The 18,357-nt window shown below is 42.8% G+C and overlaps 1 protein-coding gene across 3 annotated transcripts in view; it reads left to right on the top strand.

Annotated features, from left to right (window-relative positions):
* Positions 1 to 18,357, top strand: part of neto1l (neuropilin (NRP) and tolloid (TLL)-like 1, like) — a 119,609-nt gene that overhangs the window by 77,762 nt on the left and 23,490 nt on the right. For 2 of the 3 annotated variants that reach the window (XM_050056273.1, XM_050056274.1), the window contains exons 7-8: positions 10,693 to 10,775; positions 12,960 to 13,105. In XM_050056273.1, the coding sequence (XP_049912230.1) occupies positions 10,693 to 10,775; positions 12,960 to 13,105 (229 nt within the window). Of the gene's footprint in view, positions 1 to 10,692; positions 10,776 to 12,959; positions 13,106 to 18,357 lie in introns of those variants that run through there. The other variant, XR_007570663.1, reaches the window with a different exon arrangement.

Raw genomic sequence — 18,357 nt, 5'->3', positions numbered from 1 at the left:
TGTTGGGACAGAGGGGTAATCTTAAGTGCTATATCGTAGGCGACTGGACTTGCTCGCATTTCTTGAAGACGTTTCGCCTCTCATCCAAGAAGCTTCTTTAGTTTTAAAAAACTGGTGCAGGGCTGGAGTCGCAGGCTGTTACCACTGTGTGGGTGTGACCCCTTTCAGAGTCATTGAGGCCACATGTGAGTTGTTGACCCACCTGGCCATCATATGTGTTGTTCAGGTTAGATGGGTCCAGGTGAGAATGGGTGTTAAGTCGTCTGGGAAGTGCCATGCACTTGGGGAGCCGTTGTTTTGTCGCATTGTTTTTTGCGCATGGGACAGCACAGGAGAACCAGCTCATCAGGCAAAGACTCAGCTGTCCATTTACATCTAAAGGAGAAGGGACATTCTTTCAAGGACAGCCGTGTTCGCATCTTGGCCAGAGAAGACAGATGGTTTGAAAGAGGCGTAAAAGAAAGCCATCTACGTCAAACTGGAACGACCATTGTTAAACAGAGGAGGTGGCCTACGACACCATTTATCACCCACTTACAAAGCAGTCTTGGGATCCCTTCCAAGACGACTTAGCACCCATTCTCACCTGGACCCATCTAACCCTAACGACACACAAGATGGCCGGATGGGTCAACGACTCACATGTGACCTTGACGACTCTGAAACTCAGAGCTACCATGTGACCTCAACGAATCTGTAAGGGTTCACACCCACACAGACTTTCAAGCCTGCGACTCCAAACCAGTCCTTTAGAACTGAAGAAGCTTATTGGATGAGAGGTGAAACGTCTTCAAGAAGCACAAACAAGTCCAGTTGTCCATGCTATAGCATTTATGATTAGCATGACCTGGATTACTGAGAATCTTCACTGACATGGTAGCGGGGTAGGGCCAAGTGAAGGGCCACATGGCTCTTTAAACAAAGGTTTTTCAGAGACTCCAAACCAAGTGTCATGAGAAAGCATCAACGAGATGTCCGCATGGTTAACAACAGACACCAGTAAATGTATTTTTTTTGGTTATCATTCATTCATTCATTTTCCGTAACCACTTATCCTGTTGGGGGTCGTGGTGGGGCTGGAGCCTATCCAAGGTGAAATTGGGCGAGAGGCAGGGTACACCCTGGACAGGTCACCAGACTATCACGGGGCTGACACATAGAGACAGACAACCATTCGCACTCACATTTACACCTATGGGCAATTTAGAGTCACCAATTAACCTGCATGTCTTTGGACTGTGGGAGGAAGCTGGAGTACCCGGAGAAAAACCATGCTGACACAGGGAGAACATGCAAAGTCCGCACAGAGGGGCCCCCCCACCCCAAGTTTGCACCTGGAAGGCTCTTGCTGTGAGGCAACAATGCTAACCACTGCACCACCATGCTGCCAATGGTTAATAAATCTTTTAAAAAGTGATTACCATCATAATATCTTAGTTTAATGTGGTTTCAATGTATTATGGTTTCGATATCTCAGTTGCTAGCTAGCCTACATTACATTGTTAATGATGATTTGTGCATGACCTTCCCATATTTTGGCATGTTTCCATCTTGTAACCACCCGCCTCCCCACCCCCACGCCCCCCGTTTATGACATACAACACCCCAAATTTAACTTAAGTTTATCAGTCAAGTTGCTGCACTCATTATTGCACCTCTAATATCAGTGCAGATGGGCAGGGTAGAGGCACGTGTTTCTAATGTTAGTCTACAGGGCTCATCAGTGGCCTGGTAATGAAGCAGTGTCCTTTTTTATTTTAGACTTGTCTGATTCATCGATAGAGTGAAACGTAAGTTGTGAACAATTCACAACCGTAAAAAGGCTGCCTGTAGCCAACGCAAGAGAAATCACCACAGCAGAAGACGGCATATTCGCAAGGTCTAGCAGCATCTGTTTCCGTAAATGCCAGCATACCGATGATTTGCCAGGGTCTTGAAGGGTTGCCCCTTTTCATAGGGGAAGATTTCAACCACTAGACTGCCCCTTGCTCCTCTTTCTGAGAGCCAAAGTAGCACTTGAAAACGAGGGGTAGGGGTAAGAATATGAAATGGGACTGTGCCTTTGTATATAGGATTTTATTAGTGGAGTTCAGTTCTCAGAGTGTGTGCATTCTCTCAGGGGTGAGATAAGCCAGCTGCAATGTCAGCTCAACCGTGTCACTATTTGTTTCACTAATTCAGCACTTGTTAATGTTACAAGATGTTATCCTAGGCCACCGTAGAGAGATCTTTTTAAAGTCATACAGTCCACATTAGGGAAGCTATTAAACTTTGTTCCACCCCTGATGGAAACTCTGATTTGGGTAATGGTACTTTTTCATGCAGGTTCTTCATACTGTGCCGCAGGCTCTTGTACTGTACACACACACACACACACACACACACACACAGACTTGTGATATGCCCCGCTGATAATATTGGTGTGACTGTGATTCATGGCCACGGCAGTTGCTTAGCTCTTATCTGACATATTCTTCGGGTCGCACATTTCCAGCTAACGCCCTTGATTCTCTTCTGATGTGTCCTTCGGATTCAGCTACTTTCAGCCACAAGGCCACAAGAACTCTAAGACTGCGTCATCCACATTCTCTCCATCATCAGCACTCATGTGGAGCCATACAATAAATGCAACTTTGGTATTAGGAGGGACCCTGGCCTCGGTTAAATGTTACGGTCGATGCAAAAAGCAGCATTGATTCCTCAGTCCCTCTAAGTGGAGTGCGTAAGTCAGCCTCGCGGCTACAGCACTAAAAGAGAACCATAAGTCAATTTTGCGTGTGTGGCATGCATGCACCCCTGTATGTGTGTGTGTGTGTGTGAAGCTAAAGCTGGGTATGATCATGAAAGAGCGACAGAGCGATTGAGCCTGGCAGTATGATGTATTTTCCTTGGTCTGAATCAGTGTCATATTTCGCCCTGCAGTGGTGTCTCACAAGGCAAGTCATGGGCCAAAAGCTGACAGTCATTGGCACTGATGGACAAGGCAGCAAATAAATTTTTTAGCACAAATCTATCTTCAGGCCCACACACAGTCCTGATGCTCCCACCTCCACCACCACTGTTCACACTCAGTTATATATCACACATAAAACTTACTGTCCTGTCTTTCCAAACACACATGCTCGCATGTTACTGCAGCTAAGGAGGTGCAGAGGATGCCACCCACCGCATCACCGTGCATGTGCTGCGTGCTTTCATTTCCTTATGCTGATACAGTACTGCACTGTACCCAGTGTGCCAGAAACAGCAGAGAGATAATGACATCCTATACCGGAGGCTCTAATTAGACTGCACCGGAGCGCTCCAGAGAGAAGGGAGAAGAGGGGGGACAGAGGAGGAGGAAAAATTGGAAAGGAGGGGATAAGGGAAAGATATACTTAATAATGCATTTTTATCAAAGATCTAAATGTATGGTGAGGAAGTTTAGGGGTGAGATAGCAGATGGCAGAGAGAGGGATGGCGTGAAAGGTAAGGAAAGGGGAGACCGGCTGAAAGATGTACCTGCAAGTAAGCAATAATGACCATGTGTTGTTGCCAGAAGTGACAGCACTGCACCAGTTTTAATGCCATAATGTGATTGCTTTACACCAACGCGTGTCATTTTAATGTTTTCCTATAAATGGATTTTGCAACAAACAAACAAAAACAAATTAATAGCTTTTACTGGTATCCAAAGTAAGGTAAAAAAAACCAACAATATGCAGTAGGCGTGCTCGTAATCTAAGCTATACATACACATTTTAACTGAATAACAGCTCTCGTCAAAACATTGTGTTATTCTAGTATCATTTCTTCTTCTTGGCGTTTCTGTTTGGACATCTGTCTGAATTCAGCTGACAGCTGTTAGTTGTCGAGGAATATTTTCACTCGCCTCGTTTTGACTCATAACACTTACTGCATTTCCCACAGACATCATTTGTGTCTTGTCTGTTTTACACTGTCTGGATTTTTCTCCACCACACCTGCCTGCACCGTCTGACACCTCCCCGCATCTTTTCATGAAGATAATGGCCAGAATATGGACATTCATTCTGACTGTAATGAACAGCACATACACCGTTACGGGCACCTTTTAGCAACAGTGAGAACATATTCTTCCCCCCAGTCAGTGATGGATTCTGCGTCATTATTGGGCGCTGCAGAATCAATGAAGAGGCAGCCTATTTTCCTGCTGGAGCCAATCTCTCGCCTTACAAATTGGTGATTGTATCTATCTGATCCATTGCCGTCATTTGGCTTTGTGATGCCATCTGCAGGCTGATTTTTCTTCATCATCGGTCAGTTAGAAGAGTGCGGCAATGAGAGCGAACAGCTTTTATTCATGTAGCCTGTTTGTTTTGTGCATGTCTCCCTCACATAATGATGCCCTCTTGATGGCATTTCCAGTCAAAGCTAGAAACCGGCATCCATCAGACATCGCTTTAGTGAATGCAAAGGTTGAGCTCTGATATCACAGGCATGAAGAATGGCAGTTATTATTTTCCCCCCGCTTAAACTCAGCAGGATGCACATGAAGGAAATGTGAACGAGTGCAGTCTGTGAAACCGTTTCCACCATTTCATGTCATAAAAACCATACATTCTGATCCAAGACCATTTGGCTGTCATTGTTCACAGCATAAAAAGGGTGTATGTGGCAGTATGGAGGTAGGGACCTTTTCTTTTATCACTGTGTTTGCCCCCCCTCTGCCAAGTAACAATAATTGAAAATGCTTTTGTTTCTTGGCTCTTTCAAGTTTAGCCTGCAACTATATCAGCACTTAAAACGGGAGCTGTGTCCAGAAGCTGCATTTCTGTCTGTCCTGCACTAGTGTTTCAGGTTTTACAGTTTACACTGGCAGCAGGAAAACAGCACTGTAGTGGGATTTTTAGATACAGTAGTACATCTGTGGTGCTCATCTTCTAGATAAAGGGCTAAGTAAATAGATTCAGTGAGCTGTGCTGTTTCTATAGATTCTAGATTTACTTTGCATCTATACATCAAGGATTATCATCTCTGTCACACTGCTCCGATTGCACCACTGCACCTATTTTACTAAAATCATCTCGGAAAATACACCCATGAAGGACGAAACCCATTAGCTGTAACGTGAGTGATACAACAAGAAGAGAGTCCTAATTATTCTCATCTTTTTTCTTTTTTTTTTTTGAGAACAATTATTACCCATTATTTCTTGTGAAGCTGCACAAGGAGTCACCAACAACTGCAGCTCCTCACTGACGTTAATGTGGAGCTCTTATAAGCTGTGAAAAGACCTTGAGTTTAGTCAGATAGATCATGTTTGGCCTCACCTCACGTAGCAAGTAACCTAATGTGCTGGTGCATTAGTGCAGCTCTGAAATATGTCACAGATAATAACAGGACCAAGTGTCAAGAGCCACGTCAGCCGCTCTGTAACGCTGTTCTAAGAAACAGCAGTGAGTTAAATGCTAATGTTAATGTTGTGAGATGCTCAGAATAACAATGATAACATGCTGATGTTAAGCATGTCTGATGTTTACCATGCTTTCTATCTTGGTTTATCTTGTTGGCTGGATAACTTTCGCTAATTAGCTCTGAACACCAGGTAAAGCTGAGGCTGATGGGAATGTCATTAGATTTTTGGGGTTTGGTTTTGTTGTGCTTTTTTGTATTTAGTCCCAAACCAAAATACTGAACAAATGACAACTGCACAAAAACTATAGGCCTACCTATGATTATTGATTCCTGCAGATTTAAAGGTCCAGTGTGTTGGATTTAGTGGCATCCAATGATGAGGTTGTAGAACTGAAAATTCGAGCCTGGTCTCACTCTGAAGTCGTCGAAATCCGGCGCTTTGGCAGTGACTTGCCAGTGAAAAAAGGCGTCCTTCAATGTTGCCATGATATGCAGCTGGTTGCCATTATAGTTGAATAGTGCCAGGCGGCGTCAGGGGGAAACACAGCAGGGCAAGGACGAAAGTTACGGCGCTGAAAGTCCGAGTGGGGCTGGTAGATGGGTCCAGCAAACATCAACTTTCACCCAAGACAGCAGTGTTTGCATCCCGTAAGATTCTAACGCCAAACCCTGTTCTTTTTTCCTAAACCTAACCACATTTCTTTGTTGCCTAAACCCCAAAAAAACACAGAAAATTCCAATTCACGGTGTTGTACTGACATAGTGCATTTATTTTGAAAGAGACTGTATGTAAACGTTAAATTTCCTGTGAAAACAGAAGTATATTTTGAAAGAAGACAATGTATGTAACAGGCAGAACTTGACATGGTGTCCCAGAATGTCAACAAGCAACGCACCCAGGGTACCTTGAACGTTGTATGTGGACGTGGAAAGTCCATGACCAAACGTATGTGACGAGGTCGGAGTGATAATGTGTTGGAAGATTCTCCCATGTGCCAAGCGTGTAGGAGAACTTCGGTGGTTGACATGAAAATGTGAATGGCCCTATCTAGAGCTTGTGTTTGGTTTGTCCCTTCTGAGCTACTGTAGAACAACATGGCTGTGGGAGAGGATCCGCTTCATATGTAGATATATACGGCATCACGTCACCAGTTTGCCGTGGCACATCATTTGAGAACCGCTGTGTTACGGCAATCCATCACTGGATTCAATCAAAAATCCAGACACCAACTTCCCCACCATCAGCAGCAGTATTCTCATGACTCCATCCAGAGCTAGTTACTGTATGATGGTCAAGATGGGGGATTATGCTTTTTAACAACCTTGGGTTCATCGCTTTAAACAGCCATTACCGCTGGATGAAGTCCATTCAGAAAGTCGAGTGTACACTTGATCGACAATGTTTTGTATTTGTAATTAGTCTCCCCTGATTAAATTAGCTTTTATTGGTTACAGACTGCTGCAGTAACTGCATTCTTTGTGCTGTGGGTGGAAAACTTCGTGTCTAATTTGGCTGCTACTGGCTGACGATAGAACGACCAGGACAAGTGACCTAATTAACATCATTTGTATTTTCTCATTACTGGCCTCTGGAACCTTAACCTTGGTTATAACCTTTACAATAACACTTAAAATCAGTCTTCTCTGGCAACATGCCATGAGGAATGAAGCCATTTTATTCAGCAGTTTTGTAACAGGTCAGAGGTTGGTAAAATAATACACAGGTAAATATTACTGTAAGTAAAACTGTAAGAGAAAGAGAAAAAAAAAATTATAGATGAATATAATAAAATAAAATAAGGGAGGTTGTAATGATGCCTTTATAGTTCTATAGACACACATTAACCATAGAAAGACACTTTTTATGCACATGGCCACTCTGTACCCAATGCACTATTGTTTACATGCAAGTTATTCATAAGGTGAATCTCAGAGGGGCCTCTGGAGCTTTCCAGTCCATTGCAGTGCTTCCTCTTTGAATTAAGTTCCTTAGATCACTGGGTCAGTGATGTATTAATGGCTGCCATACATTTAAGGAACTGCTCCCATTTTCCTTTGTTTTGGCACTGAATCTTTCCATGGGAAGTATACTGAAGATTTCTTCCATTGCATTACTGATGGGTGTTTTTCTTGGATTCAATTAAATGATATACCTTACATCTCTGAGAGTCTTAGACTCCTGCTTTGGATGGAAGTACCAATAAAAACTGTCCAGGATCTTTACAACTACTACATTTCAGAATTGTTCTCAACCCCTTTGCTAATTGCAGATTCTTTGCGATTTCAGAACAGTCCCAAAAATATTGTATAATAAGTTCCATCCACCACTTTACATTTGGTACAAAGAGGAGACCTGCTGGGGTCAATTTTATCTAAAATTTGAGGTGGTTTGGTGTTGTCTGTGTAGGAACAGAAAAAGGGAGTGGGAGGCTCAGATACATTTTCCCCAAATATCCCTTTGCTAAACAGTTTGCAGGTCCTTCTCCCATCGATTCACCATTTCATCTATATTTTGTTTATTATAGCTCAGAAAGTTATTGTAAAAATATAGAATGCAACATTTGTTTCCTCTTTAAAGGATAAAAGCTTCCTCCATTGGCACCAAGAATGGTCTCATCCTGAGGTAACTCAAGATACTTTCAGACCTAGAGTTGTCTTGCATTGGTCTGCATCAGCGACCAATATTGTCACAAAGGTGCATAATTGTCTAGAGTTGTGTTCTCATGGCAGCATTTACAAGCGGACCAGATAAAATGCCTTGTGTGAGAAAGCTGCTCTTGATTGGTCAGAATTTCCATGCGGGAAAAATCCAGGAAGTAAAGAAAACGTTGAAGAAGAGTACACTTGCAAGATAAATGTGACACTTTCTAATGTCACAATGGAGGGACAACTACGCAGGTTGATTTTAGCGCTGTTCATCGTGGACTATATTGCTGTCATTGTTCATTTTAGTCAAACCATACAGTTTGAAAACGAGGCGCGGCTCCAACTAGAAAACAGTGTTTTGATGCATTGGATGTGCTGAATGTGCATATTAAGGCAGTACAGGAGGAGGTGCACATTAATAATCCTCCAGGACTGTAACATGCTCATGTTTAACACAAACAATGTGTCATGTGACTGCAGTTGTTTGGAACACGTTCTCACCACAAACAAACCGCACCAGAGTTCGTTTGCAACCGGACCGAGACCACCTCTTCAAGAAGGTCCTGGTCCGGTTGTTTTGGTGCGCACCCAAGTGCCATTGCTGTGTTCACACCTGCCCAAACAAATCACACTTAGGGGGCAAATGAACTTGAGTTCGATTGAACCGAACCAAACAGGGCAGATGTGAAAGCACCCTAAGTATCAGTATTAATAAAGTAGCATTATGAAGTCATTTTTAAACATCATCCATCCATAACAACCACTTTGTTCTGCACTTGTTCTTAGTGTAGGTGATTGCTGACAGATTCCTTCAAGTCACTCATATTTCTGAAAAGTAGCAACACATTTATATGTAACTTCCTCAAGCCTCCGGAAGAAAAGTGATGTTGTATATGTGCTGACTTTGTCATTGGAAGGTGGAGGGGATAGTTACTGGTGTGACACTGAGGCGAGACGCCCGCACATTTGAAAGGCATGATGCCTGCTAAGCTGCAAACCACTGCTTGAGACCAACAAATGACAGTTTTAGCGAGTCATTGCTGTTTTTCCAGCAGCTATTGAGCCACCACATGTGGGTGTTTTTTAGTGACCAGTTACCGTTTTCCCACCAGGGATAGTGCAACAAAAAGCAGCTGTTTTTCACCAAGACATCGCTATGTTTCCTGTTGGGTTAGTACCATGAAAACTGTTCGTTTCTTAAAGAGATATTGCTGCTTTCTCAGTGGCAATTGTAATGCACACAAATGTAATGTATGTGCGGTTTGCCAAAGCATACAGTGCCAACATTTTTCTGGCTATTGAGTTGTACTTCCTACAATGTCAAGTGACGCTCCTCTCAGATCACTGACTCAGTCGTTATGTCTGTGAGTTCATCCACCCTGTTGAGAAACCAAATTTTATGTCCACCATCTCAACATTTTAATCCCATTTAAAAGGCACTGTGCTGGAAATTCATGCAGTGCTGGATAGACTTCAACAGCATTCCCCTTTGACGTCTGCTAAAAAATTGTCTCCAGAGCCTCGTCCATCTTCCAGCCCTTACTGCAGGGATCAAGACATTAATATCAATACAAGTCCATACACATTAGTGTTAGCAAAGGCACAAAATCCCCATGTGCAGCACATATACATACTGTACACACTGCTGAAAGTGACATTAAGCAGTATTTCATTCCAGTATCACAGCACTGAAGATAGAAACTGCCGTTATTCTTGCAACAAAGCCCACAGAGTGGCTGAATATGACAAATCTTTATAAGATAGAAGATTATTGACATCAACATGAAATCTCGGAGAGGAATTGGTCGGCTTGTTTTTCCCCTCCGATCCATTTCACTCGTTGTGTTGTTGAAGCCGAGTTGACATTGCAAGGTCCATTATCCTGCTCCATGTGCAGCTTTCGTCTTTGGGCATTTGAAGCATCACATTTCCCTGTCACAGTTCGGGAGCGGTCCACTCATTAACCGTAATGATGGCGAGTGCTGTGCCCAGCCGACTGGAACCATAGCTGTGATTGGGCGATCGCAGCTTGATGAATGAGTGACAGACAATGATGCAGAGGCAGTAAGGAAGTGTTAGTCTCACGTAAAAGAGCTGCTGCGAAGAGTCAAGGTGGATAGCAAGGTGGATATTTCATTCAACAGGAGATTGTTAGGGTAATAAAATAGTCCATATATCTGTCATGGTTTGAAAGTCTTTGTTATATAGTCTATGTGTTTGGAGTGAATTTCAAAGAAAGTGTAGAAAGTGTATGTAAAATGAGCTCAAAGTGGATGACGTTTTGTCTCTTGAGCATTCAAAGCTTGTGGCAAAATGTCCAAGGTCTCTTTAAAGTGTAACAAGGTTGTAGGTTTTGTGTAATGCTTTATCTTAACAGATATGGATAATGAGTCTAAAGCTAATAGACTCTGTCCGTCTCTGAGTCCTCATTTGATATGCGAATGTAATGACTTTGTACAAGCTGCAGTCTGTCAGTCTTATTTCATTACAGAGCTGCTATATCAGGCACTGGGATAATGAGTAAGATGCACGGGCCATAATAGGAAGGAGCTGAAATCTCTTCTGTTCACCTTTTTCTTTCTGTCATGTCCACATCTTTAAATTTCCTCAGTTGATGTCTGATTTTTCTCTTTGTATTCCCCCTCCTCTCTGCCTCCCTGCATTGGACAGATCTACCTGCGTTTTCTCGACTATGAGATGGCCAATTCCAACGAATGCAAGCGCAACTTTGTGGCGGTGTATGATGGCGGCAGGTGGGACATTTTAACCTCTCATTTTCATCAGTTATACAGAGGCTCAAAGGGGCCTCATAGTGGTTTTTTATCTTGTAATCATGACTAAATCATCTCCTTGATATGACAGCTTATAAATGTGCTTTTTTTGTGTGTGAAGGCTTTAATATTTAATTATCTCATGACAGAGAATTAAAAGCTTCAAAAAGCTACACTTCATTTGCTCTATTCATGTCAGGTTAGCCTCACATGACTTACTGGGTAACACACTGAGGACGAAACACCAAGCTGTAGCCCTTTTTAAACAGGAATTGTGCAAATTTGCAGGAAAGCCCAATCAGTCTTTTTTTCAGCATTGGCAGTATAAAAACAAAATTGGGGAGTGCAGCAAAATGCCGCCGGCCTACTTTTGTTTATACAGAATGTTTGGCGTGAGCAAGTAACAAAACATGTAGCTCAGCGTGTGACATAAAGTGACGTACTCCGAGTTGGTCAGTCCTTCGGCGATTCTCTCATAAGTTGGCCCGTCCTTCACCGTCCCCGTCATCTGCCGATTAATGGCCTCGTCATTGCCGTGGACAACAGGGCGCGCAATTCCTTGTCTCCCCAGTTGCTCATCTTTATAGTGTCTGTCAGGTTTGCGTTTCCCTCTTGCTACTAGCGGCTCACTAATTCCTGCTATCAGCTGTTTCCTGTTTATCCACCGCCAGTGGGTCGCACGTGCGGTGTCATCAACAGCTCCTCCCACAAGTCTTCAACAGGTGGAAGGGCGCCTCGTTCTTTATAAACCAAAAAGGTTCCGCCAATATGTCTACTCCTACGCGGCGGAAAATTGGGCACTTCGGATCAACTCGCCAATCCGGCTCTTTGTGTCTAAACGCTCACAGCTTGCCGGCAAAACGGCCCAACATTTGCCGAAAATCTGGCAGTGTAAAAGGGGCTTGTGTCTCAAATTAGTTACTTCCGTTAGTACACTCACATGTAGTACACTGCGTACACTATGTACTTACTTGCGTGGTGTGCAAATTTTGACAGGGTAGTGTTGTCTCAAATCAAACAAGTTCCTCACATACTTAGCAGAAATGACAAGATTTGACAACTTTTCTTCCTCTGCTCAGGGAATCGCAGCCCAGCATCTATAAACATCAAATGCAACATACACCCATAGATGTTATAGCTTACACCCAACACATGTAACGTCAGTACCCAGTGCTGGCCTGTGGCATAGGCAGTTAAGGCGGATGCTAAGGGCACCATCCTCCATAGGGGGCGCCACAAATGGGGGAAGAAAAATAATCTATGTTTATCTTTAAGTATTTTTACTAATGCTGTTACTACTATTATTTTTAAATATTACATAAGGCCACAACAACATAACTACATAACAAAGCCCACTTTTCTGGACCCCATTTCGTAACACTTTACCTGCTCTCTGAGGAAGATTAGCAAGTTAACCGACGTCACATGAACCGAGAAAGACGCAGTATCGTTATCATGTCAAAATGACAAAAGCTCTCTGGTGCCCACCCAACTACCAAAACACTGCGGAGAGGAGTCTTTATCATTACCTCTAATCAGTCTATCTACCTCTGCCTCAATCAGTGGAGCCTCCAGGAAGTCGCTGCACCTGGCCAACCCCCTGTAAAACCACGACTTATTGTTTTTGTGCAATTAATCAAACTATAACGTGTTAAATTAGGGAGCTTTATTAAAGATGTGAGGTGGATTTAGTTATCTTCAAAGAGAGAACTTTCCTTCTGTCGCTGGTGTAAATGCTAAGCAAAGCCAACCGTCTGCTGGCAGTGGCTTCACACTGAACATCAAACTCTCTGCAAGAAAGCAAGGATTTTCCAGAGTATCAAACTGTTTCTGTAGTAGGAGAGCCAGAAGACAATTTAATGGGCCAGTTGCAAAACCACCTTATTTTTATCTTCAGATAATGAGTTATTAAAATCACGATTAAAGAAAACAGTATTTGATACTGTGAGATAAGGATATCATTGAATCATTAATGACAAATATGAGCTCCCCCCAAAAAATAAAATGAGTCATCTTAAGATAAGCTGAATAAAAAGTTGTGATCATGTGATAATGGGCCTTTAAAAAAAAGTGCATTATGGGTGATTGAGATTCACACTGAGATTTGCAGCGAATGTCACTTGATAATAAACTCTGGATATCTTATCTCATCCTGTCTCATCTCAGTTCGGTGGAAGACCTGAAGAGCAAGTTCTGCTCCACGGTGGCCAACGACATCATGCTGGTTTCCACGCTGGGCGTCATCCGCATGTGGGCGGACGAGGCCAGCCGCAGGAGCCGCTTCCGCATCCTCTTCACGACCTACCAAGAGCGTAAGATGTCTTTACTCGCACACATGTGCCGTTCATCATAAAGAGGTTTTACTGCAGTATGACCAACCCACTGAGGGAGAGCGATTAGCTTTATTAATCAGACTGCGACTCCATGACAGTGACGCTGATGTCAAAATAAAGCAGGCCTGGACTTTAGTGGGAGGCATTAAAGGAAGATGGAGGCACAGTGACCACGTTTATGGCGAGTTATATCGGATGCCGTTAATAGAAAACGTGCTGTCAGAGGTTTCCATTTAGTTTTATGAGCATTTAAACAGCAGCAAGCAGGAAACCAAGGACTGTGATTTCCATTATATGGAATATTGCCTGTGGGTTATTGTGAATATGACAGTATTGGTGGATTTTAGCTCGGTGCTGCAGCACTACCAATTCTGCTCTCAATGGATAGATAGAAGAATGGAGAGAGTAAGAGGCTGAGACAAAGGAATATCTGGGTGAGCAACAGTATGTTCTACCCATTTTCTTTCTCCGGGAGAGATTCATATTCACACACACACTCAGACACACACACACACAGAGTACACAAACACACCGTCTTCCTCTTTCTCATTCACTGGCTCCTGCTTGATGGAGCCTGCAGTCTGACAGGGGTTGCAGAGGGCATTCTTTGTACTAGTGAGGTGAATGAAGAGGGTCCAAGGCTTGTGAGTATACAGTATGTCAGTGTCATTCAGCGCCTTTTAATGCCCCCCTCTACACACACACACACACACACACACACACACTGCACAGCTGAATATTGCATCTGCGTTCTTGGTACTTGAAGAGGAATGTCTTGCAGCAAACCAGATAAGAAAAAAATTGAACACAATAAAGGGCTGCCCAAAAACTGTATAATATAAAATGATTTAAATACAAAAAAAAAAAGTGTTCAATTAATTCACTGAGTTTGCAGTCAGGCCCTGTTCCAGAACAAAATGACTTAGGGTGCATCTGAAATTAGTGTAGGCCGGCAACAGCGCTGAATAATAGTGTAGAATATAAAATATAAATAATTTATTTCAATTAACTCTCTGCAACCAAAATTGGCACGGAAAATAATATTTAATGTGGTAGGAGCAGGGAAGTCAGTGAATCAATCTGCATTGATCTATAAATGAATGTGGGTGATTCTTACAGGATCAGTTGTCTACAGCTGCTTCATACTGTATGAAAAGCTCCCTTAGTTCATGAAGTTCCTGCAGTGTCTGAAGACAACAGGACTGATATGTTCATAAATCCACAGCCTCTGAGAAATGCCACACCTGAGCGCAGTGCCGTTTCGCACGGCCTTTCACTGTGTTTGCCCTCATCAAAGCGCCTGTAATGACACCAGGCGGCTGTAGTCTAACCACACAGACCTCTACACACATATGACTGGTCAGTTAAAACTCCATATTCCGCTTTTTGTATGAAGGAGACCATACAGGGTCAACATCAAAATGACGTCAGTTTGTTAGCAGGAGGCCAAACACGACTCTCCACCACAGGGCTGTAGGCTACATAGGAGTCTTAAAATATCGTCTTGTGTTATTGGGAGCCAGAATAGAAGGAATCATGGCTCAAAACTTAAATTTCATCACATACCAGCCGCCACTGCCCGTCAACAAAAACTAAGGCCCAATTCCAATCTGATCCCTTACAGACTCACTGACTTAGAGGCGCGTTCATGTGAAGTGCGTGAGTGTGTGAGGGCTGTCCCATTGTCAAATCGTCAAGTCAGTGAGTCAGTGAGTGAGCCCTTTATGCCCCCTTACCGTAGGTCAGCATCGATGCGGACTTACGGTAAGGAAATTACCCACAGTTCGTAGCGTTGTGACGTCAAATACAGGGGTTGCCCTCGGAACACCGGAAGTGTTATAAAAAAAATGAAAACACGGTCGGCAGATATGCAAACGGTAACGTTATGGAAGGAGAGCGAAAAAACAGATAGATAAACAATGAAACATTACATTAACAAGGATTTAAGATGGTACATAAACACACATGAAGTCAGAGGAATACCAGTGGTTATATTCCACACACAAAGAATATATATATATATATCTATATATATATATAGATAGATATATATTCTTTGTGTGTGGAATAGGCTATATGATGACAATAACCGATAAATGATCACGCCCAGAGCCGCCAATGTTAACAACATTTTGTAGAGAGGGGGATAAGTGCTGTCCCATTCCTATTTGTAGCATCCGGAGCCCTTTCAGACTCTCACACTCAATCACTTACAGCTGACGTCAGTTAAGTCAGTGAGGGTTCAGGGCTTGAGTCTTTAGGGGCCGGATTGGAATTGGGCCTAAGACTATGGTTAAATGTGATAAGACGAAAGGACTGGACGGAGGTGATCATCAAAAATGTTCACATGTGCAGCGCACACTTCATATCAGGTTAGAGAAAAAGTATTTCCTGTTGCAGGGATGAATAACGTTATGTGTCTTAAGGGTTATCATGTCCACATAGTAAGAAATTGAGAAGGTATTAAGAGGAATATTGGATTTCTCCATAACGCTAACTTTTTAGCGCATTAGCTAATGTTAGCTTCGATAGCAAAACAAACTGGAGGAAACCGTTCAAGTATCGTCCTCCTTTGTAAGATTGGCACAGTAATCAACCACAAAGCTTCCTGTGACTTCATCCATCCACTGAGTGAGAGCATACGGGTCGGCCAGTCTGGTCCCGTTGGTCAGTGTTTACTTGTTCAAGTAACACTCGTGGTGTCACTCCCGGATAGTGAGTGACCTGACATGGTGCGTTCATAAATTCAGTCTTACGCTCTACATTAAAATGAGAGCCCTGTTGGTTGAAGAAACGGAACGTTATGTTTTTATATGAATTAACGAAGGTGAAGTTAATCACACATTTACTGTGCTCCAAGACTGCTGTGCTCTGTATAACTGAACGGTTCATTCCGACAGCATTACGAATTTACAACTGGTCAATATGATGCCAAAGTGCACTCAGAGTGAGTATTTCCGAACGCACCACTCCCATCATCTTCCTCCATTGTCTAAAACAAGCCAACAGAACTTGCTAGCTAGCACTGGCTAATGTCTGTGAAGAACTGTTTTGCCTCCATTTAAGCCCCGCCCACCAAAAAACAGTTTTTACTAACAGTGAAAGGGTCTATATCCTTAAAACACATCGCAGTGCAAACACTGTGTGACCATGTACGAGGTAAGATAAGTTAATTCTGCTAAGAAATGTTGTTATTTATATAAGATATTATTTTAAAGCTCTTTTTGTGCCCTTTATGATTCAAGTATCCAGAGGCGCATCAGATCAACGTGACATCAGTTATAAAGACATTTACAGAGGCATTTAGAATTTACCCTACTAGTAGATAGATTAAAGTCTAAATTTTTACAATGACACATGAACTTAGGGTATTGTGTGAAGGTTACCCTCTTTTATACTGGTTATATGTGTAAAATGGAAAAATGGAGGGATGAAAAGTAGTAATAGCACATAACAAGCTCCAATTGTTGCAATGCTATCATGCATTTTCCATCACTAATGACAGAGACCTTTAAAAAATCACATGGTCCCTCCAAATTGGCACAGCCGACCACCTGACTCATAAACTAATTACTATTATTACTAAAATAGCTTTGGTCGTGTAATATCATACAAATGATTTCACTAAATCAATCTTTATTTTTTTATTTCTGTGGTTTTTATAGTAACTACCTTATGGAAAATCAAACTCCATCTGGTTTTGGGTACAGATTTGTGCTGATGCGTGTTCATGTTGTGACGCTCTGAACCATCCAGACATTTCCGGAGGTAAAGCTTTCAGTTGCTGAGCTGTCGTTGTCACAATTAGCTGTGATTGGCACAGCTGTTACAGAGCTCTGAGACCAGTGATGTGACCGACTGAGAGAGATAATCACCACACCTGCTGATCTATATTCACCTTCGGGCCTTTTGCGTGTTGCGCTCCTGCACATACATGAACCAAATTAGAAGGTTCACATGGAGACGCCTACATGGTCTGTGCGCCCAACCTACAGCCTCGCACTTGGCATTTATTATTTAAATTTCAACTGAGGGTGTAATGCACGCTTTTGTACCCCTGTAGAACCAGGCTTGTGTGCAGTTTGTTTGCAGTTTGCTGAAATTTGGTGCTTTGCTCTTCACTTTTAAAATGGCAAAGGCAAACGCCATGCCAGATGCTTCCTTCCAGATAGCTCTATTAATGCCACAGTGTGTCATATTGGGATTATGCCTTTTTAAAAGAAGAACTAAGGTATCGTGGATAAAGGCGTGTGCGTAAAAGTCAGTGTTTATTTAAAATTGAATTCACTTTTCCGTCATGCTGCGTGGTTAATGGATTTATTGAATGTCACAAACTAACCCACACACTTAAAGAAGCATCAGACCCTGAAGGACAATCAGCCGTCCTTCGTTACATATCCACGACATGCCTGCATTGTTTGTCTGCGTTCATTGTGGTGCTAAGATAGTGACTAGCTCCCACAGAACAGGCGACAGCAATAACAGCAGAGTTGTTTGTGTTGTGAAGTCAGTGTCCCCTTTTGTAAGGCCTTTTCACCAAGCAGTGCCAGGATGTCCTGTTGCCGGGGCAACACTTCTGCCTAAGTCACTCAGGCGATCCCCAGCCAGACCTCAGCTTTTAGAGCAGCATCCACCACAGCTCAGCAGCACTGCACCAACTCCGTCAACACAGTGAATGAACAGGTGTACCAGAGAAGTGGGAAACACAAGCAGTACAAGTAATGCAGTGTAGTGTTGCTGCCGGAACTTACTGCTAGTGCAGAGCAACTTGTTTTAAGTATTTTCTTAAAGCAAAACACACCATAGTACATTAGTAAGAGTCAAGTAAGGCAGCTTATTTCAATATGCATCGTCATCATGACAGAGTAAGACTGTGTTCAAGATGTAATGACGTAAATCTCATGTTCATGGCTTTGACTGTTGAATTGTTTGCACTCTTTTAGTTATATGCATGAAACACTTATATCTTACTATATAATGACGAAAACTCTGTCTGTGGGTGTGTCTGTTCCACGTTTTTCTCCTCACTGACTTGGTCAATCCATGTGAAATTTGGCACAGTGGTAGAGGGTCATGGGAGGATGTAAATGAAGCAATATTACATCAATTGGCCAAAGGGGGGCGCTGTAGCAACTGATTGAAATTGCAGACTTTGAATGGGCATATCTCATACCCCGTATGTCGTAGAGACATGAAACTTTGCACAGAGATGCCTCTCCTCATGAGGAACA

The sequence above is a fragment of the Epinephelus moara genome, chromosome 11 (assembly GCF_006386435.1).
Source record: "Epinephelus moara isolate mb chromosome 11, YSFRI_EMoa_1.0, whole genome shotgun sequence".
In the NCBI taxonomy this organism is placed as follows: Eukaryota; Metazoa; Chordata; class Actinopteri; order Perciformes; family Serranidae; genus Epinephelus; species Epinephelus moara.
Note: the sequence above shows the minus strand (reverse complement) of the source record. Positions and strands in the feature narration are given on the sequence as shown.